The sequence below is a fragment of the Anoplopoma fimbria genome, chromosome 21, assembly GCF_027596085.1.
Source record: "Anoplopoma fimbria isolate UVic2021 breed Golden Eagle Sablefish chromosome 21, Afim_UVic_2022, whole genome shotgun sequence".
Lineage (NCBI taxonomy): Eukaryota > Metazoa > Chordata > Actinopteri > Perciformes > Anoplopomatidae > Anoplopoma > Anoplopoma fimbria.
The window spans coordinates 9,385,653-9,409,569 of NC_072469.1; the positions used below are offsets into that span (position 1 = coordinate 9,385,653).

Here is a 23,917-nt window from a genome sequence, read left to right on the forward strand (position 1 = left end):
TTTCCTAATCTAATACAAGCCTTTGGCTGCTAGTCTTTGTTCAACAGAATTTGGCTATAAATACACATTAACCCAACTTGCCTAGAATATTGGACTCCAAAAGACTGTGCAAAATGTCCCCTCTCAGTGTCCAGAATATCAGGTCGTCAGTCATTTAACTGTATAATATCAAATTTAAAAAACGTACACTCTTTTTTAAGATTTGGGAGACATCAGGGCTTATAAATGTCTGTCTCTGATACATTCTTAAGTGATGCTTTGATGACGTCTCAGATGGGTTTTGTTTTGTTTGGAGCTGGAGGACTAAAAAAAAAAAATCAAACAAAGACTAAGGATTAACATTTTAATCCTGCTTTCTAAAGGTGGATTTAGAATGTCGAACTTCCTCCTTGTTCTTTGCCAATTAATTTAATACATTTTGACCAAATAATTTGGTCAGTATATTAAAGTTTGTTTGATTTATTATAACAGCAATTGATCAATACTGGTTTTGAAAACCATAACTTTTGTACATTATAATATAATATTTCAACATGATTCCAAGCAGGTAAATATAGTAGGACTTCTTTTTGCTGGGTCTGAACACATTTTCAACAACCTTTGGTCTAAATAAAATTATTTATTTCAGGGGACTTAACACCTGCCAAGGCAACATTCCTAGCATGAATTGCATTTTTGTAATTTCCTATAATCTTAGTCATGGCTATATAAAAAAAACACACCTGCCATCAGCAGATACGATTCATATAACTGCTACTGTATCCGCTTTCTAACCACACTAGCTTTACTGTAATATAAAGTGCTCGCAATAACTGATCTTTCTCACAACTCAATTGGCAACTGACAACTTCCTGTTTACATTTTCTCCTTATATGATAAATAACAGTCACATATTTAAGCCCCTTTAATGGGAGCAAACTGTTAAGAGCTAAAACTAATTTCTCTTAGTTCTGGTAGTGATTGGGGAACAAGCCAATCAGAAACAGCCTTAGCTGTACTGTACGTATCATCAGGGAGTAGTCACAAATTCTTGTTAAAAGAGCAGCACAATGTCAAACAGGAAGACTGAAACACAGAAACACCAGTTAAGGTGCAGGGTGAACCATAACCAACTCCTCTGCCACTCCTACAACACACTAACCACAAACGCTGCTCTGAATTTGAACAAATACAAAATAATTGACTGTAATTTGTTAATAATTTATGAGCGTCAATATCCACTCAGTACATTTAAACGTAAATTGTATGCCTTTGGATTAAGCCGGCTGTGTGGAAATATTTTTTTCACTACACAAGTCTGCTATCTATTGCTCACCTTGTATCTGCATACATGTTCCCCGGTATGGGCTATAGTGTGGCAATCAAATTCAAAGTGCATAATTCAGTAGTATTCACTACTATCCCTCCTCCTTTACCATCAGCTACTATCATCATCCATAACATAGAAACATTCAAATCCCTCAGAGAATAAGGCGAATACACAAACTATAACCACAGTCTTTCAGTATTGTCTCCTGGGCTAGTGCTTCTGAAAACAGTGACAAATACTTGATAAGTAACGTTACACTTTTAGCCTTTTTAAATATCCCAAAATATTAAGAGTGTCTCCAGTGATAACTTAAGATACAATATGATAATGTATTCTTAAGGGAGGCTTTCCTCTTTCTTTCGTGTAGCTAACAGAGTGCAGTTTACTAAGCTACCACAAGAGAGCAACAGTCATTATGTTTGTGAGACACTGCCGTTGGTCCTCTCAGTCAGAAGCCCCCATCTACCAATGACTAGATCAATCCTTAGATGGGTATAAAATGTTGGCAGTAACCTCATCAACTTGCTCAAAATGTCTTAATTGTAGCTCATTTCTGACCCTGGAGCTCCGTGTCCAGTAAGGCTAGATTGGATTTATCACAGCCAGAATATAATCGACAATTTAACTGCTCTAGACTTTTCATTTAAAGGGCAGTCTCAAACTGGACCCTGTACAAAAGCAGCAAATCAAAGTACAAAACGTGTGTTTGACACATGAAGAAACAAAATAAAAAGTACCATTATCAAATAGCATCTGTTGTGGCCCTAACCATTTAACCATGGCAGTTTAAGAGATACATGTAACGGGGGAAGGATAAGAGACATAAGATTACACTGAGGTGCTTCAATTTGTCTTTTAAATAAAACAATGAACAGCTTATTACATTTACAAAAGCTTATCCACAAATTCCAACATTCGGAAGTACCAACCAAGACGCACATGGGGGCACATTCAAATGACTCTCCAAATGTAAACATGAGGAATTAATCACAAGGAAGTAACACATCTTAACAATATTTACAGGTTAACGCTACACTACAAGTAGGCTATCTATAGATAAAGTGAGCGGGAGTGCATCGATAGTGCACAGAGACTCTTTGTGGATAATTAATTGATTGAAATGTCAGATTTAAAATGAATATTTTGATATTTTGGGAAGTTGCTTATCAGTTTTCCTGCAGAGAGATAGCTGAGAAGAAAAATACCACTCTCATATTTGTACGCTAAATATGAAGTTACATCTGGCAGCTAGTTAGCTTAGCATGAAGACATAAATAAAAACAGGGTGAAACAGCTAGCCAAGCGATGTCCAAAGGTAACAAAATCCATCTACCATCACCTTTTAAGATCACAAATTATGTTTAAATTGTACAAAAAAGAAAATGTAAAAACGTCAATTTGTGATCTAACAGGGAGACAAGCCTGGCTAGCTATTGAAACATTTGGTTTTACCCTAAGTAAAGTCACGAATTGTAGTTTTTACACTTTTTTTTTTTTTTTTTTTTTTTTTCAAAGGCTAAAACATTTTATGTGTCAATTAGTGAACTTTAGGAATTTCTTTTTATTAAATTTTAACATTCAGACAGAAACAAGCGGGCTATTTTCATCTGTTTCCAGCCTTTGTGCTATCTAACGAGCTAAGCTAAGCTAACAAGCTGCTAGCTGTAGCTTCATATTAAACGTATAAACAAGATAAGGAGTATTGATCTTCCCAACCAAATCTCAGCATGAAGCGAATAAGTGTATTTTCCAAAGTGTCAAACTATTCCTTCAAGATAACTTTTACTGACAAAGATTTAATTCTTTAAGTTCTACTCCAGTAGGTTTATGACAAACAATTGTCAAAAGTGCACATAGAGTCACAAATGTTTAAGGGGTATTACTGCATGTCCATAACTTTGATTTGCTTCTGCAGATCACTGTTATAAGGAATTTACAAATTTATAATAGTGACATAATCATAAGAAGCCCTTTTAGTGATGCGTTCTGTTGTGCCAAAATTACCCACTGTCAGTGCTCTGTGAGATTTAGGCATCGTAATATAATGTTGATTATTTCACAATATACATCTTACTGAGCTATATAATCAGGTTTTTGTGAATGTTACCAACCCTACACTACTGGTATTATGCAAACTAATTACAGTCTGGGTTTAGTTTTGAAATGTAAGCTAACATTAACATTAGATTTTAAACCCACAAATATACTGTAGGTCTGATTACATTAGTTTTTTTACTAACAAGTCACAGAAAAGTGCTATATCGTCTCAAAGCCAGATCTACAGGAGAGGAGCGTGTTTGCTTAATGTAAGCAAAAAAAAGAGCGTTAACAAAATCCTCCATCTCCTGACTCGGGGGAAGCATTGTTTAGCTGAACGTAGATCTAAAGATTCTCATCTCACGACTCACACACACACACATCACACACATCACACAGGCTGCATTGCACGGCCGACTCTCCACGCATCACAACTTCTCTCGCTTCCTTAAACATTGACGTAACGTGCGACGAATAACACACTATCATAATTATAAAAATGGAGACAATTAGGAGTACATTTTAAATATCACTAGAGTTAAATGTAAGGTGCAGGATCGATTATAAATGCTGTATAACATTATCTAACTATAGCAGGTGAGCTAACAGGATTTGGTTATTGGCAATGCCATATACATGTATATGCTCAGACAAATCCGCATTTGGTTATTGCTGGGTCAGATCAGAACCACTCGCTACATCTTGGCAGAGAACGATCAAAACATTTTTTTTTTATTCTCATTATAGTGTGGTTCTAGCTTGACTGATGACCCCGTATGAGTGAGGATTTAGGAAACGCTTCCTCACACTTTGTAAAAGATGCTACAATCAATGCATTGTGCAAGGCTCTGGAGAGATGTGTGCGGTGGTGAAAAATCCCAAATGAAACCAGAACAGAGTTGTGAAATTCATGAGGAGAGGCGCGGTGACGACACGTCCTACTGGACTCTGAGGTTATCTATTGTATTAAACAGTAAAAAATAACTATTTCTTGTTGTGGTAGGTGTATGTGTGTTAGCCTTCAGTCAGTTTTTCCTCTCAGTGTAAATGTCACTGAGGTGCATCACTCTCCGGCTGAAGGAGTCCTCTTAAAAGCTTTAAGAAAAACAAAAGTAACAAAAGTGCTTTCGATGCTACGGATATTTGTTAGTTGCTGGAGTTCATCCTACCGGCAGAGAACAGGGGAGGCGGTGGGGGTAAATGAGGGGTGGGAGGCAGCCCCCCCATGGAGTGCAGCAGGGGGAGAGACAGCTGGGTGCCATGGAGGTGGTGTGGGTTAGAGGCAGCAGCGGGTGTGGTCGCAGACGTGGCGGGGAACGCTGTCCCCAGCTGCACCTGGCCCGAAGAGTCCACGGCGGGCGAGGCCAGAGGCTGATGGAGGCCGAGGGGGTCGTTGCCGTCGGTAACCATGGGGTTGCTGACGCGGAAGCATTTCTCCCTGTGGGCTTTGAGCATGTTGGAGAAGCGGAAGCGCTGGCCGCACACCTCGCAGGGGTAGGGCTTCTCCCCGGTGTGGGTGCGGCGGTGGCGCTTCATGTTGGGCCGGCTCGTGAAGCTCTTCCCACAGATCTCGCAGATGTATGGCTTCTCTCCTGCACAAAGAGGGAAACAAGGAGATGATCAATACACTTTATTAGTACATTCTGCTCTTGGAAAGACAGCCTTCCAATCAGAGCTCCCATCTCCTGATCAGTCAGTGTTTAACGGTTTTAGCTGATTTCAATGTTTTTATCCTCATATACAATTGTTTCACTGATTTATTTGTTGTGTTTACATATGTTATTTTGTGCGGTTTTTTTTACCTACTTGTTTGCTTTATTTATTTTATTAATCTCTACATGATTGTAAATGAGGGCCCGCCCTCAATGATGCCGTAGCGAAATAAATACAATAAAACAAATTAAAAATCAGAATCAGAATCAGAAGCTGTTTATTGCCAAGTACGTTACACATACAAGGAATATGGCTAGGTGATTAACTGGTGCGTACAGTAAATAACAAACAGTGCAATACTAAAGACATAATTTAAAAATAGAAATATGAAAATGTACAATAAACTATGGTAAAAAGTAAACAAGTAAACAAATAAGAATATGTTAAAGCTGGTATATTAAATATACATTCATCATAAGATATAAAGCTGCTATAATCTAAATGTTTACATAAATGGATAAAAATTAATTTGTAACGGAAAAAGGTTGCTTGCGGAGGCAAACGCATCTTTTCTCAGAGCATAATATTTGGCCACAGCAGGCAGCTAAAGCCAAATATTTCCTTTTGGAGTCAATTGAGACCAAGACGGAGCTAAAAGGAGAGTGAGTATTGGACTTCCATTCATCAAGTGTCCAGAATCAATCAAATTGAAGGTACCCTGTGGAGTTTTTAACCACTAGTTGTGCTATGGAGCTGGGTGGGAAAGTGGGTCTCCATATTGTTTGTACTGTGACCTTAAAATTTCTCAGAAGTAATGCAAGAAGTGACTCACCAGTGTGTGTCTTCATGTGTTCGTCAAAGTACTGTTTCATGTTGAAGTCCTTTCCGCACCACTGGCACATGAACTGCTTGTGTCCGATGTGGATGCTCATGTGGGATCGCAGCTGGTATTTGTACTGGAAGCGCTCACTGCAGTTCTGAAATGGCACACAATAAAACATTTTACACAAAGTCTTAACAGTCACAAAAATAGTTCTCGATGGATTTTAAATTATCTATTTCATTATATTACTTTGTGGAAAATGTAATGTTAAATTAAACTGATCCATAAAAAGGTAAAAACACAAGACATGTAAATTTCTCTTGTGACATATTTTATTCAAATCTCAGCTGTGAGATTTGTTTCAGTTAAATACACAGACATTTCAGTAATAAAATCAAAAGTATTCATTGTGAAATATAAAATGCATTATGGGTTTTACACATGTTGAGTTATGTAACTTAAATTATGAACTTTACAAACTTCAAATTGATAGAAGAAAGACTATATCAAAGTCTTTGCTTTAGAGGAATAGTTTGACATGGTACCGTTAATATGATGCTACGGTCAGTCAGCAGCAGGTAGCTTAACTTAGCACCTTTTTATAACTTTTGGACTGAGCCAGGCTATTTGTTTTCCTGCTTTACTGTACAGAAATGATAGTGATATCTCAGATGGAGTGAATCTCTTCAGGTGAGTCAAGTGGAGAACAGCAGCGTATTAAAGGAGCTCAAACCTCACACTTGAAGGGTTTCTCTCCTGAGTGCTGCAGAGAGTGAACCTTCAGGGACATGCTGCGCTTGAACGACTTCCCGCAAGTCTCACAGGTGAACGGCATGTCCTTCGTGTGAGCTAAACACACACACACACACGCACACGCGCACACACACACACACACACACAGCACACACACACACAGAGACAGAGAGAGACAGACAGACGGACACAGACAGACACAGACACAAAGACGCACAGACACAGAGTACAAGATAAGTTAATGGTATTCAATATTGAGCCACTCAATAGCAGCAGGAGAATAAATAAGCAAAATGCTTCCCCTAAAATAGCACTTAAAGAACAACACAGATGCTTATTCATTGTCTAATTACGCTGCTAAGTACAATGGATGCGTCTCATCTGGTAAATAATCTATTTCCTCTGAAGTTTTCACATTGAAGTCTCAAGTCACTCATTCAGCACAGAGGATAAATAGGACTTTATACAAACCCTTCTCCTACCACTGCAACACATCGACAGGGGAGTGAGGTAAGTCTCTATGGGAAATAAGATGCTTATCTCCCAAAAAAAAGGAAGTGGAAGCAACACCCAAAACAAATCACGCTCAACAATCAGTGGAAAAGGAAGCCTGAAGTAATAAACGGGAACAAAGCGACCAACTGGGTCGCTGATGTCACTGCTACTCACCAACCATGTGCTTCCTGACATGAGCCATGGTGTAAAACTTCTTCTCACAGATCTCGCAGGAGAACTTCTTCTCGGCGTAGCCATGGACGATCTTGTTATGCTCATGCAATGACCACAGCTTTTTGAAGGCCTTGCCACATGTTACACACTAAAGGAAAAAAAAAAACAACAGAAGAGGGTGAGAAAATATAGTTATTACTGGAGCTATTTTGAAATCATCGGGAGCAGTCTTTACAAACACAATACAAGTGTGTGAGCTTACACAGATACTTGACTGTTCACTGTACCAAAAAAACAATTAGAGTCAGTAGATTAAAGCAGCAAATGATCTTCAAAACCACAGCAGGAGTCCAGCTGCTAACTGCAGAGTGCAGGTACTGAGACATAGCAGAATTTTATATTACTACCAGTTGACTGTCTATGACTGGTGTTTATACATTTACATGATTGGAACTGTACATGCACTAATTATGAACCAAATAATACTTTGAAAGCAGGGAGAGAAAGCTTAGCTTCTACCCCAACAAAAACCATAGGTTTGTGTCTGAAGTATTATCAATGCAAAAATCATATTTAATTCAACTAATATAGACTTTACTCTTGACAGATGTTGGATCTTTTACCAAATATCAAAAGCATTGTCATTTCATTCGCCTCAACTTGGACGGATGTTTTATTTGAGCATCTTTAATAGGCAAATATTATAATTACACATTTATTCTAAGTTTTTCCCTTAAAACATTCAGTGGAATGTTTTTTCAGCCCAAAGGACGGTTGAGGAAGTATTTGGGTCCTTAACTCAGAGGCACATTGAGCAAGATTTTCCCAAAAACATTGTAGAGACAGATACAAAAATAATCCTTCTCAATCATCACTTATGGCCCACTAGTAGTGTGTTGTGATGTCTGTAGTGCATCTGCTTGTATTTTCTCTTTTCTTTTCATTTTGAAATGTTTCTGGGCATCAATTTCTATAAAAACTAATTTCACACAATAAAGATTTTTACAGAAGAGAGATACAAATCTCTAAGCGATTAAGCTTGCTAGCTGGCTAGTTTAGCAATTTTGGTGGGTAATAAGACAACAAATTCATGCAGTTTATTTGCGCATATTTTTACTGTCTACAAACCCTTCCTCTTTTGTGGTTTAAACAAAGCTAATAAGCTTAAATAGCTTCCTTCTTTTTTAACTCTCCGGCTCTCCGTTCCCTCAACGGGCAGTTACGTAAAGACAGTTTGCTATTGGTCAACAATACAAATTCATGTGTGAAATTCCCCAAAGTTCAGAGTACCAGAGTTCGGATGAAAAATGATCCTACCTGGATGCTCTTCTCACAGTCGGTCTGTTGGTGCAGCAGCAGCTCGCTCTCCAGCAGGAAGCGTTTCCCACAGTTATTGCAGATCTGCATGCGGTTGTGAGTGACGTTCATGTGCTTCTCCAGGTACCAGCGGTTGTTGAAGACGCGAGGGCATTTCTTACATGGGTAATGTTGCTTCTCCTCCAGCCTCACCTTCTGGCCCAGGCCCTCCACATCCCGCGTCCTCTTCCCGCTCTGCCGCTGGTTGGCCAGCTTGGCCTCCGCCAGTGTCTGCCGCATGGAGGCGGTTGTAGCCGCCATGGCAAAGGATCTGGTGCCCCGGCGAGGTCGATCCATCAAGGCCTGCTGCTCCAAGCCTGGAATGTTTAGGGTGTTCTCCTCCTCTTCCTCATCTTCCTCCTCATCTTCCTCCTCGCTGCTCTGCCCCAGTATGTCCCCCCTCTTAAGCTCATCTTCATCCTCTTCTCCAACCGTGTCCTCATTCTCCGCCTCGTCCTCCTCGCCCTCTTCTGAAGATCTCTCGTTGTCGTGGCAACAACCAAACATGGTGGCCGCCTCTGTGGCGCTCGCTGATTTGGCCTCCGACCCCTTTGACACATTAAGGGTCTGGTTGTTGAGGTTGACTTCAACAATGATCTGGTCTCTGTTGAAGGAGGCGTGGCCGTCGGCGATCTTTGACTCCTCCCCGTTGCTCTCGACTTTGCACAGAGCAGCCACACCTGAACCGGCACCTGACGAGTCCTCCTTCTGGTAATACTGCTTCTGCTGGGAGGCCGTCTTGCCCGCCTCCTCCACTCTCACAGAGAACGGGCTGCTGCCGTCCCTCTTGTACAACCTCCCCAGCTCTGACTCCTGTTTGACCTCCGGGTACAGCTGGCCAGAAGGCATCGCCACAGCAGCCGGGTCACCGCCACCGAGCCCTTCCTGGTTGGCCATATCAAGGCAGGTGGTTCTCAGCGAGTGGCTGCCGATGAGGTCGCGACAGGAGGCTGCGATGTCGCTCATCTGAAGCAGGGTGGCTGCGTTGAGCACGTCGCGGATGGTACGGCCGCTCACGAGCAGCTTGGAAGTGTAAATGAAGTTGAGGATTTGCTGCAGGCCCTGTGAGGTCAGGGCGTCCAGCGACAGGTCCACCCGCCGCAGCTGTTTGCTCTGTGCGAAAAGGGAGTGGAAGAAAGGGCTGTAGGCCGCCAGCACGCCCTTGTGGGCCGGGAAGGTGCTGCGCTGACGCACCAGAACGATGTCCACGTCACACAGGTCAGGCTGGAAGAGGCGCTGCTCGTTCAGCCTGTCCATCAAACAGGTGAAGTGCAGAGCCACATCCTCCACCAGGGAGAACTCAGCAGAGGGGAAGTCTGTGGTCTTCTCCACTATGAGCTGGAGATGGAGGAAGACAATGTGATGGAGGGAGAAAGACGGAAAAAAAGGTTAAGATGGAAAATATTATCATGCAGAAATAGGGTCTGTTAAAACTTCCACATTTTCAAAATATATTTCCCGTTATCATTCATCAATATGATAATATAATACGTACATACATACATACATACATACATACATACATACATACATACATACATACACATTTCATTGCATTCCTTTTATTCTTATATCACAAAACTTTCTTGTCATTTCACAAAACATTCATTACTTGAATAAAAGCTGATTTCTATAACATAACATTGTCATTATTCTGCGATTTGACCTCAACCTAGAGGCATACATCTAAAATAAATTCCAAATAAATCCATCCTAAAGTAGTTATTATACAGTAATGTTCCTCATTATTTTCTGTTTGTTAAGTGCAATGCACAAAGTCACAAACTGCACGCAAGCTGCACGATACGATACGAGAGAAATCAAAAGGTGTAACACTCAGCGCTCTGTGCAAGGTCCTCAACTTCCCAAGGTGGGTTTATTTTAGCACAGGAAGGGCAGGGTTTCGATCCAGACGGGATGCGAGTGGGGACAGAGCCGCAAACAGAGCAAACACACACACATTCTCATATGAGATGTGCAATCATGCTCAAAAAACACAAATGCACACACACACACACACACACACACACACACACACACACACACACAACACACACACAACAAACACAAACACAGTGTCTGGTCTCTGCAAGGACTGACTGGTCTGCATTGGTATTCAGTGCCATCTCCCCCCCATTAGCCGGCTCTCTCAGCATACCCACTCACTACACAGTCCCTGAGGAACGGAGAATTATGCACAAGACAAAACACGTCCGGAGAAATAATTAGGGAAACCATGCCGGATAAATACTAACTAATCCTGCAAACAATTAAAGGAATTCATCATTCTAGTCGTTTTTTGAAGGCAAATTAGGACGAGTAAAAATATAAACCTTGTTTTGGCTGGAGATGATGTAGATGTGAGACATAATTACATGTCTATGTCTCTTATTTTTCAGTATTTACACTTGAATGTGCAGGACAAGACACACATAATAAAGAAGAAATGAAAATATTAAATTAATAACTAATTTTAGGACAGCAACTATTATGGCATTTATGTAAAACGCTGTCGATGAAGATCAATGAAATGACTATTCACTGTTAAAGCTGGAAAATGGATTTGCATTTGGTCCTAACCTTCAAAATCTGGCCTGTTTGAGGAATTCAATTATGGAAGTGTTGGATTTATTCATAGTTCTGAGATACTAAATTGGACTCCGAGCAAGAGAGGAGTGGAGATCGGGTTATCTCTCCCCGTGCAAGGCTACAGATGTCGCCCAAGGGCAAAACGCTACAGCCTTAATCAGATCAAGTGTTAGTTGCAGACTGGAAGTTATGCTGCTTTAGCGATAACGATCCGCAGCTTCTTCTGAGATTCAAATAGGACAACGCGGTCAAAGATTAAATTATGTAGGATTAATAATATCAATAGATTCAAAACTCATTAGCTCTTTGTCAAATTAAAGGAACCAGCAATATTTTTTAAGGTCTGATTACAGGTGTATTTCCATGACTTTACTTTAAATTGCAAGTTTAGTTTATATTACTTTAAACAGACCAACTGTGTGACTGCCTTAATCCCTTGATGCTTATTCTTCTACCTAAATACCTTCAGGATTGCACACCTGGGCCATTGTTATTGGGTCTGAAAATTTGATCCTAGGGATTTGAAATGAAAAATAATGATGCTTGCCATATGCACCTGTAAACCAAGACTCCAAATGAGTTCCCAAATGATTTCACCACTGTCAGTACAGGTCTTTATGCCTCAATACTGAGCATGGAATGGGGCATTCTAGGCACATCATTTTTTTAGGAGAAATTATTATCAAGCAAATAATAATTTAATCTGAGCAAACAACAATCCTTTCTAGGCTCAATACATATTTTGCACGTTTTCTATCATCCCTATTAGGTTACAAATATGGCAAAGCAACAATGCAAAGACTTTCAATAATTAAATATCTAAAGTCAGACGCTTGTAGTGACATGAATATGCTTTTGATTAAAGGATCATCAGTGGCAGAATCATGACTGCATGTTTGTCAGTTTAACAAACTGGTCAAGGTTGATGAAGACCTTAATATGTCAGTATTTTATTCCACTTGAAGCTCCATTGGAGCATTGAACTTTGATAAGAGGTCTGCTTTCCCTCAGATTACTGCCACAAATCAACAATCTAGTCTTTCTATCAAAACCACTCTGAAAACTGTAAATCTCTCCTGTGACTGTAGCCGAGTGGCTGTTTCAAATACTTCAAACTTAACTTTATTAGTAATATAGTAATTAGTAATATAAAAATCTGTCTGACTCATTGGCCTAGAATAAAACCATTTTAATTAAATATCTGTTAATACTACTACCACAGGGCTAACTAGCGTTACCCTGTAATACAAGAACAGTGCTGCTTCTTTATTTCCATGTCTTCTGAGGATGCTAACTTTTTGCCTGGAAAACATAGCTTTAGCCAACTAGTTTAGTTAGCAACTAGCTTAGCAAATGTTCCTCTGGCAGAAGTTAGCTACCTACCTACCAAACCAGCTGGACTACAAGCTAATAGTGGAGACTGATTTACAAACAGAATTTCATAAAGGTAAACTTAAGTTAGGCCTACTTACTATTCTGAAAGTGCTCCCTTACTTCCCAGAAATCAAATTTCCTACTAGCAATCAGATTGGAGATGAAAAAGCTAATCAAAATTGACCTACTTTATTCTCTGACTGACTTAAAACCACAAAACATGATTCAAGCGCTTGCAAAAAACTTTTTATAAACCTAATATGTTCAATCAAGCGCTCTGATTTAAGGCATAATTGTAATTCCATAACGCAGAGATTGCCCCTTTTAAGAAATAAACTGCACTATATCTTTCAACAGCAAAAACTGTCAAATAGTGCTGAATGTAAGAAGGGTTTAAATCAGTGGATGATTGCATTATTTTCATCATTAAAACAATTTAATCGAATAACAGATAGTTGTAGTAACCATGCAGATGCTGCATCCGTCACAATACGCAATAAAGACAAAGCCATCTTGTTTCATTTCATTACATACAGTGCTGTGGCCAAACAAATTGAGTGAGTACTTTGCATTTAAAGACGAAATCCAACTCCCTCAATCTTTGTCAGTCATTATCTCTCCCCCCCCTTCTCTCTCTCTGCATCCCCTTTCCTTGGAAATGTCAGGCAGAGCGCTTGTGTGCCGTCATTAGAGGGAGCGCCACCTTTAACCAGCCTCTCACTCAGATGTCTCCCAATACATTATTCATATCTGGCCTGACCTGTGACAAACACGCAGCGAGGGGGATTACTGACGCACCCAACAAGAGGTGTCATTTAAATGGGCTTCAATCAGAGCTCCCTACACACCATTTAATCTGCCAAACACATCATGAGGGGATCCTCTGCCGCTGTAGAGGCCACCGAGGTCTTGTTGCACACGGCAACTCTCAAGGTTGATGTTTTTTTAATTCAATAGCAATATCATTTAAATATATAATCTATACAATATAAATGTTACTGTAAAAAATGTACTGCGCCTTTTACATGTTACAGAAAATGACAGTTCTGCCAGTGAATAAGTAAACATGAAAAATAGTTTTCCTGAGAAAAAAATCTCACCACAAGCTTTATGCTTTTCTGGAGCTTTCGATCATGTGACATGATCTCCAACAGCAGATTTAATCACTGATCCAACCTGTTAAAATTTGCGCTTTTTCATTGTTGTTTTTCTTATTCAAAATCACACTAATTGGGCTGATGCGCTCTAAGTGAACGTCACAATTACTCTGAAAGGTCACAACCGACACCAAACAAATCTAGCTCTCCATTGTTTAACTTCTCTAATGGGGCATCACTCAAGTATTTGTCATGCGTCACATTTGCCCAACTTTTTGGGAAGATAAATAAGGCAACTTAAAAAGCACTTCCCTAAACAGCCAAATACTTTAACTGAAATGAAAAGTTTCAAACTTTGAAACTACTAATCCAGTTTTGATGAAGCTGTGATGAATGATGTACATGATTACTGTTTGGCCCAAGAGGAGGCTGCTTCATTCAAGAGAAGAGAGAAAAAACAAGTTTGGCTAATTATTGCTGTTGAATAGCTGTTGAATATCTTCTGTGATGGCCGGACTCAGTTGTGCAAGTCAAGCTCGCAGTCAATGTGTCAATCAGAGCTTGTGATATAAAAGTAACTGGTGAATCCTCGGCCAGCTCAGCCATGTCAGGGTCGCTGGTATGCACTTGGCAGAGGCCAGACTCTTGGACCCGAGCCAGACAGAGCCGAGTCCGACAATGAAATCCCTCTTTCTAATTTGACTTTACTGGTGAGAATGCCCTTTTCTCTCACGCACCTTTGCACTAGACGGCCCATGTGGATTTACTACTCTGTAAAGTTTGCATCTCCTTCACTGGGGATGTGCTGTGACCTCCAAAGAGCTGCCATTTTAAAAAATCTGTTCACTGTAATCTAGTTAACCGTGGGGCCACCTGTAACAGCAGCCAAAAGTGAAACCGAACAATGTCTTTAAATGTTAATCCTTTTCAATGTTTCTCTTTTGGCAAAATTAAGTTATCATTTCCCTAAAATGCTATCCTGCTACTATTTTGCTCCCGTCATGTAAGACGGCAGATTTATGAGCAGAGAACTAAACAGCATCTACCTTGACTGTCTTGTTTGCTTGCTGAGGTGAACAGACTGATCCATTAGCGGGGGCCAATGTCAGAGCACAGCACAGAGTCGTGGACACATCAATAGTGCGAGGGAGGGCTGGTTGCATTCAGGCAGGAGGGAGTCCCAGGGGGAGAACACTGCGGGGGTTAAAGCTTTCTCTAAGCCTGCAAACAGACTGCTCAGACTGAACTCAGTGTCCTCTCACATCACCTTCTTTTTATCTTTTTTAACAAACATCTCTGGCAATATAGACAAAGAACATCCCTATATGTTTGTGTATTGTTGTAAAATACATAAACCTTCCAAATGATTTGAACAGTTTAAATTTTGGATCATTCATCCACCAAGATTGAATGCAGTGGCTCATATATATATATATATATATATATATATATATATATATATATATATATATATATATATATATATATATATATATATATATATATATATATATATAAAACAATATCAGTGAAGAAAAAAAAATCATATATGGAATAAACAAACTCAAGTAGAAAAAAAATATTCATAGCTATTTGGACAAATGTAATATTATTGCAAGGTAATTTTTTGTAAAATCGTTTTGCAATTATATAATTTAGTTGTGTTATTGTTCAAGTTAATGACTTCGACTAGGAGTGTGGCTTCATATAATGCATAACAACATAATTGTTTTTGAACATCAGTTTGATGATCATTTCATGTGTGATTTTGCATTAATTTATTTTTTATATTTTTGGAAAATATTGTTATTTTCATAATGGTGTCCACCGTATTGCCCAGCACTAACCTCTATTATTATTATTTGACAAAAATAAATAAATCACAAGGTCCAATTACTTCTTCTTTTACAGAGCTTGGGATTGAGTTTGCTCAGTTGTCATTCCACATGACCAGAAGTCACGTGATAACAAGTAAACCATCACAAAGCACAAAAGCACAAAACTCAAATCGACAATAGTTGCTTTGATGGTTCTTTTAGACCAGAACTGAAAAACATTTTTTTTATTTAACTCATTAGCTGGTGCAAAGCAGTTCTCTCATTCCATCAGACTATCATACAAAATTCTCAATAAATAACTGCCGGCCGAATGTCAAACTGTCCATATGCACTGTGAAGTCTCCACTTGGACATTACCATCGGGAATAAAAAAAAGAGATCACCCAACCATCCACAGTCATGAAGACAGCAATCCCTTGAGCTCATGCCCCTCTTGTCACCCAGCGGGGGGAGATGGGGGGTCGTGGGCTTCTGCCACTTCCACCCACGGAGCCCTTCAACCTACAGTAAAGAGCACACTCAGCAGCCCTCTTCACAGCGAGGCCTCCTGCCGAGGGGCTCGACGCAGGGATCGACGTGACTGACACCCGGAGGAAGGAGAGTGGGCAGTGGGCACCAGTGGCATGGTGTCGGGGCTCATCTCACTCAGTGGCATGGACGTGGTAGGAGACACACACACACACACACACACACACACACACACACACACACACACACACACCCACACACACACACACACATACACACACATCCCTGAGTCATCACAAGTGCAGACGAGAGCAAAACATGACAGCCTCGAGTACAAACTCTCCACGAAGAGATCGCCCGGTTACAACGGCGAGTTTGGCCGTAACGTCAAAGAGCTTTTTACGTGGCGGGATATGGATCAGGTCACGTGTAAACACAACCACGCAGAACGAGACAAGGGCATGTCATTTCTGGCAGAGTCCAATCAGACAGCCATTAAAAAGTCATCAGGGTAATGACTGACACTGTGTCCTCTGTGTGCTCAGCAGACCTTCCCTGCTGCCGACGTTAAACGACAGACAGGTTTGGGTTTGGTCCCCGAGAAGCCGAAGCAGAGAGGTGAATTCTGATTCTCTGGGTGAGAATCATGGCTTTATCTTCAAGGTGTTATCTGGTCTAGCATTCAGGCTGGGCAAGGCTGGTGTGGACGGAAAACAGTCTGCCAAGTTGTTTCCCCTGCTGTCAGTGTTAATGTCCAGTCATTGATGGATTACTGAACAGGCCTATTGGGTACAAGCCCAGGGGCCCCCGAGTCTCAGGGGTCCCCTGGGCCAGGGCCTCCATTTACTGTAGAGTGACTGTTTAAATTTTGGAGAAGCAAATCATATGATACAGATATGCAAAAGGTAAAACCACAGAAACACAAAATGACCAAAAAGAGAAGCAAAATGCCTCCATAAAAGATGCTAAACAACGGGCTTCAAAGAGACGCAAAATGACTAAATGACTGCGAAAAGATGCAATACAGCTACAAAGAGACGAAAACAAACAACAAAGTGACGGATAAAGACTCCAAAGAGATGCACGTAACAAACAGTCTTTGTGTCTTGCTCCTGTGTGAGAGGAGTGGGGGGGGCTTTTATATGTCTGCGCTGCTCATAATCCGTCCATGAGTCTAGTGGAAGATTTCTCCTCTGTCTGCAGTCTGCACTCCCTCCTCTCCTCTCCTCTCTAAATCCAATCAGCACAGAGACCCAGCATTGACCTTGAGGTAGAAGAAGCATATACAGTAGCAGATGCACAAGCACACCCACCCACACGTCTGCAACCCCGACCGCCCAATGCAAGCGTACCTGCATCATAATCATGCATTTGTGCCCACGTCAGTAAACAGGAAATAAAGAAAATCTGCCGTATGTGATGACACTGCTGATGAATGCAAAGAGAGGATCTAAATGTGCCTGGATTCACATTATCCAAACATGTTGCTATTAGGCAAGACAGACTGGTAATAGCACAAGTGACAAGGTCTCACTTTTAACAAGCCCTGCGGTGATTGTTACACGCCTATGATAAAAAAAAAGAAAAAGAATCTAATAAAAATCAATGTTCAATGACTGAAAGGGGGGAGCGACAGCATGCTCACTGTTGAGGTCAAACACGGCACAGTCACATGCACGTCCACAATAAAGTGGATGAATCTTTTTATCTGATAATACAGTACTAAAGTGGATAGTTATACCTTGTGGCTATGGGATTATATAATCCAATAAATTAGTGGGACATGTGATGCAGATTGGTGGAAAATCAACCCTCATAGATTATCCAAAATCTGTATTATGAGAGGCTCTCAGAAATCTGAATTAAAAGCTAAACACATGACTACCTACTTTGTGGTATACTAAACATACCTATTAGCTAAATATCCGGCTCTTTAGCGGCCAAATATTCCACTATGGTTCACCAGCTAGTCGTTAAAGTTGTCCGTCTGCTGTTTGGTGCCCTGCAGGTAACGATCAGTGGGGCATTAAGAACATTTGGGGGTTTTAAGAATTGTTTTAGCTGAAAGAAAAACACTTTGAGAGCAGTAAAGGTAAACCAAAACAGTAAAGTGGCGACTGTAAAATTGAAACAGACCTCGATGCTACAGACCTCAGTAGAGATGACGGATGATGCAGAGTCTGGTGATAATTCTCTGGGTTCACGTGATCAATCAATCCATTGTTATAAAAATATAGAGATCATACCCAAACATTATAAGGTGCAATGCTAAATCAAAGGAGTTAATAGAAAATAACCCACTGATTGATCAATAATTAAACTAATTGTAGGTTATGGATGAATTTTTGCCATCATAAAAAGGAGAAGTTGTGAAAAGAACTCTATATGACAAACTAAACTTCCTCAAACATGATAACTGAATTGTAGGTAAAATGTACAGCAGCACAATTTCAGATGTAGCAAAAGGCAAATCCTAAATTACTTTAAAATGGGCTGCTGGTTTCTCTCTTCTCTCTTTCCACCACTTTAGCTAATTATTTTATTCCCCTCAGCCCATTAAAATATTTAACTTTCTTAACCACAGCATTCACTGCTGGCTGCAATTAATAAAGACAATATTATCAGCGTTAGTGCGGCTCTAATCCCAGACAACCAATCTCCCCTCCCAGTCCTAATCTAGCACCGTGGACTTGCCCCAGTCTTGCCCTGGTGGAGCTCTCCACCAGCTCTCACCTTTAGATTTAAATATATTTCCATCTATATGTTAATGCAACCACAGGTGACAAGTCAATCTACAACTGATACGCGTTTACCCGAGCATGAAATTGGGATGCACAAACAAAAATAAGGATGAGGACAGCATGAGCAGCATCTTGGCGACGTACAGTACATAAAAATTTGACAACGTGAGCAGGATTGCCTCGGCCGCATGATTTGCAAAGCGTTTTTTTTTTTCCGTGGCTTGTCCTTTGAACATGCTGGACAACAGTGCGTTTTATCAGTTTGGTAAAGCTGGCGACGGTGCGCGGTGGCCAATCAGAAGTGATGTTGAAAGCAGACATCAATCAACGGTCGGCCGGAGTTGGGATGACTCTGAGGAGCAGTTTGATAATCAAAGGAGCTGCCTGGATGCGGGTGTAGGGGGGGGGGGGCAGCGATGAGGTTAGACCGTCCGAACTGAAGCTCTGCCAGGAAGTTTGTGTCTGGGCCAATGAGCTGCGAGAGGGAAGCGCTGAGTCAGGAAGCCTGGCCAAGAGAGAGGCCCGTGGTGCTGGCATCTCCCGCTCGCACACACCGCCACTCTGCTGGAGTCATAACACACTGTTCCCAAGCCAGCGCCGCACGCACATGTGCACATCGGCGGACGCACACACAAACACTCGCCTGCTGTGCATGCATTCATCAGCAAACAGGGATGTAACACCAAATACCTGTGGCAAGACAAAGTGTGGAGGGCTGTACAAACAAGATGTGTCTATTTGTAAAATATCAAAAAGAAACCAGATCAGATAAATTAAGATTTGCCCAAATGAAAGATGCACCTTTGAAGTTATCTTCCCGAGACAAAAGATCATTCTGATGTGCAGCAGCGAGCGGGTGCAGACATACCTGAGGGCAATTACACGGGATGAAACTGTGATATCTTCATTACCCCTTTCATAGCATGACACAGAGAGAAGAGGCTAACACAAGACTGTAAAGAGGCCCTTATCAGAGGAATCTCTCTGGTGTGGAAATACTCTTTCTGTGTGTGTGTGTGTGTGTGTGTGTGTGTGTGTGTGTGTGTGTGTGTGTGTGTGTGTGTGTGTGTGTGTGTGTGTGTGTGTGTGTGTGTGTGTGTGTTGAGTTGATATGTTTGATGAGAAGGTCAGAGAGGACAGAGAGGAAAAAGAGGTAGAGGAGGAGCACCAGCTTTCTATTGCCGCAACCAATCAATGAACGACAGAGAAACGGTGAATATGAGCTTAAAGGAATAGTTCGACATGTTTGGGAATGTAGGAATGTTTTTTCTATTGAAGAGTTGGACAAGACGATTGATAGCTCTACTCTCATAATAAATGCTCATTTATTATAGAGCTACAGCCAGCAACCATTAGCTTAGCTTAGCACAAAGACTGGAAACGGGGGTTAACAGCTAGCTTGCCCAACAGTAACAAAATCCACAAACCAGCACATTAATACGCTGTTTTGCCGTTGTTATGTTCTGGACTATTGTGACATATAACTTACGTAAAACAGCAAATAGTTTGTTTTTTTGTATAGATTTAATACACCATTTATAAAGTGCTTTATTAGTGAGCTTTAGAGATGTGGGTATGCATATTTTGTTTCCATCAAACTTAGCCAGGCTAGCTGTTTCCCCATGTTTCCAGTCCTTATGCTAAGCTAACCAGCTGCTAGCTGTAACTTCATATTTAGTAGAGTGGCAGGCTACAGATCTTCTTATCTAGCTTTCAGCAAGAAATGTCATTGATGAATTTCCCAAAATGTAAAACCATACATTTAATAGGTAAAAATAATATTGAATAAATAAGTGATTAGTTTTAGTTCTTTCAAAACATTGGGATGGAAAAGGAGTATACTTTTCAAACTAAACTTTGCACATTTTTTCCTAACATTTGGATATCTGTAAACCTTCAGATAAACAGCTAAAGGTTCCTGCAAAAAATAATCTGTGTGTACAGACTAAACTTTGAACAAATATTTATGATGACTATCAGATCAAGGATCCCTTCTTTCCTGCTCCGCAGTTCTCTGAAAACAGCATGAAAACTCATTCCCATCTGTTTTAAAGCTCCTCCTAAATCTCTCTCTGGCCTGAATTCAGCTAAAAACTATCAGATCACTTTAAACAGAAAACTCTCCCAATATCTTTAAACGCCTGACAATGAAAGCTAATTGAAATCCTCATATCAAGTTGTACAAAAAAAAAAGCTGTTTGGCCTTTTTCATAATTGAGTTCAAAGTTATTTTTAAAAAAGTGCCATAGGGGGTTAAATTAGTTCGTTAGTTTCCAAGATGAAAAGGCACCGACGCCAGCTTGTACTGCTGAGAAACAATAAAGATGTTGATTTATACAAAGAGTAAACTCAACCCTAATTACTTGGAAAATCATGTGCCATTTTAACCAACAAGAACAAAGAAAGCTTGCATAAACCCAGTGAGTTTGACCTTGCTCTCTGCAGACGTGTCCACTGTTTCTTAATCTCAGGGGCATAAATTAGCTGCACCTACAGTCTAGTCCCAGTTTCCAAGGAGAGCGGCCTCCTACCAGGGGGCCGAGGATGTCTGCTGGAGTTTGTTGCCGGGGCTCAGGAATGGCCGCACTTGTCACAAGGACTAAAGACAGTTTCCTCGCTCAGCACCCAGAGACAGTGACGCCTCAAAGTCAAGGGTGGTCAGGAATGCCCTGAATAGGCAGTTACGTAAAACTCACAGCACCCTGTGAGGATAAAGAAGGAGCTACTCGGGACCGCACCAACTGAACAACAAGCAATGGTCCTAAGTGTGGAGTGTAAAAATCGAAAGTGTGCATGGAAGTGAAACAGACTTCCAGATTTACAAATCCACCAGAATAGGAGTAAAACAAAAACAATCATTTGAATAAGAGAATGGAGGGATTATGAGACAATAGGCCTCTGGACACAGACATGTCAAAGGCCCCCAGACCCTTCTACACAGGAGAAATACTCACAAATTGAAAGAGATAAAACAGCTACAAAAGGACTACAAACAACATTAACATTTAAATAGCCATTTGAGTCTAAGCATACTTGTTTCGTGTCTCTTTATAGTCATTTTGCATCACTTTTTAGTCACTTTGCATCTATTTTTTACTTGTTTTGTGTCTCTTTGTGGATATTTTGTGCATCTTTGTTGTTGTTTTATTGACTTTCCAACTAGAAATGAGAAGAGTCATTTCATGCAGATGCTCTGGTCCAAGGGACACCTGACCCCTTGGGCCCCTGGGCCTGTGCCCGGTAGGCCTGTTCAGTAATCCATCCATGAAGAAAGGGAATATTTATGGATATGATGCTATTGATAAAAACAAAATTAGCGGGAGACTAATCGGCTTTTGATGTCAACAAAGTAATTGCAGAAATTATCTGATGCATGTTTACCAAAACAATCAAAAGACAATATCTTCGCCAAGCACACTTTACACTTTGTCTATCACAGCTCTCTCTCTCTCATGCGCACACAAAAAAAAGCAAAGAAAAACACAACAAAAACCTCTCTCTCCTACTCTTCTCCCACCAGAAGCCACCCAGCGAGCACCAGGGCTAACCCTACTGACCTGACCCAGATATTAACCCAAGCCTCCAGATGTGAACGCGCGCTGGGATTACTCCACCACTGCATCAGGCTCCACATGCTTTCCTAATGAGGCATCCTAACATGACCCTGGAGACAGAGCGGACTGTCTGCATCACTATCTGCCTCTATTCCCACAACTCTATCAGTCTGTCTGTGCAGAATCATCGTCATAGCATGTAAGGTAAATAAAAAAAATATATCATGGAGTGTTGTTGAGAAAATGAGAACTGACAGTCTATAAAAAGTGAACAAAAAAGGAAACTGACCTCATGCAGCAGACAAAACACACCATAAAAGCTAAACATGATCCAATAAAACAGTGCTGCTATGACTATCAAACACTATCATTTAGCATTTAAATGTACTAGGACACCTCCAAGGATGACATGCTTATTACCCAGACACCTCTGCCCCAGTGTCACCTGCAGCAGAGTGAAGTTATTGAGACATAAAGAGTGACATCTACTCCTCTCTGAGACAACACTGAGGATGCAGCATGCATGTCAAAGCCTTAGAAACTTGTCCTGCACCGGCTGTTGGAGAAAAGGAGTTTCACGCACACTGTCTACATTTGCACCAGTCACGACCTGAGCCCCTTTTTCTTTTTTTTTTTTTTTTTTTTTTTTTTTGCAGGAGCGCCCTGATATGAAAGAATTTAACTCCTTCTCTGCATCAATGTAGCTATTGTAGCCGTTGCATTCTTTCAGCAGCTTCAATTTCCAACTTGTGCCGTGTCGGCAAGTTACAAAACTTCCATGATAGAAAGCAACAAAATACACTGTTAGGACAGCCGGCGGTACACACACACAACGGAGGCACAAGTGTGGTAAGTTTGATCGGCCTGCTAAGTAGCTGAAATATTGCAAGAGATCAAAGAGGGACAAAAAAATAATAAACAAAAAATGCAGCGCTCTCTCCTCTGCAGCCTACCATTTTGATCCAGCGTTTCGAGGCTCAAAGGAGTCCCGGAATAACTCCTTTCGCACCAGTTTTCCCTTCGCCATGAAAAAGACAGTTGAATTATCACATTTTTCTTCAGTTTCTTTTTGCCTTATCCCTCCAATCTTTTCCTTCACCCCCCCGTGCTGCTGTAGCATTCAGACAGACAAAAAATGCAGAGGCTGCTTTTGCAGAAGGAATTGGTGATTGGAGCTCGGGGATCATATGGGCTTTTTGTCAGACGGTTTTAAAGGGACACGGTACCGTTTAACGTGGAGTTGCGAGACAGGCTGGAGGATACTTGGGATTGTTTTAATACATTTTTTTTTTTTATTTGTTTTTGGTGTGACCAGGTACACTGTGGGAAGGACATGCACCCATATGGCGCAGAAACCTGGGTGCGCTTTTTTTTTTTTTTTTTTGCAACGGTGTGACGTCACGCGGGCAGAGAGACACAAGGGTCAGGAAGTTCATTCATTTCCCATGTTGCAGAAGTCATTGTAACTTCATTCACCCAACATATAGACACTGTGTTGTTTCATATATCGGCCCGTCATAACTTCCAATATGTCAAATAAGAATTTAACTCTCTTTTCACGCCATAATTAATATTTGTGCCACACTGATACTGCCATAGTGCCCTGGGGCTAAAATGAAGTACTTGGTTTGATTAACCACGAGTTTTGCATCATAT

General features: G+C 40.8%; 1 protein-coding gene across 1 annotated transcript; it reads right to left on the minus strand.

Moving 5' to 3' along the window:
• Positions 1 to 3,946: 3,946 nt before the first annotated feature.
• On the minus strand, positions 3,947 to 23,238 carry zbtb47b (zinc finger and BTB domain containing 47b). The gene is made up of 6 exons (XM_054623251.1): positions 23,215 to 23,238; positions 8,562 to 9,938; positions 7,245 to 7,392; positions 6,556 to 6,671; positions 5,832 to 5,976; positions 3,947 to 4,938 (listed from the first exon to the last, which is right to left on the minus strand). The coding sequence occupies exons 1-6, from the start codon at positions 23,215 to 23,217 to the stop codon at positions 4,493 to 4,495; spliced, it is 2,235 nt and encodes a 744-aa protein (XP_054479226.1). The 5' UTR covers positions 23,218 to 23,238; the 3' UTR covers positions 3,947 to 4,492.
• Between the last annotated feature and the right edge of the window lie 679 nt (positions 23,239 to 23,917).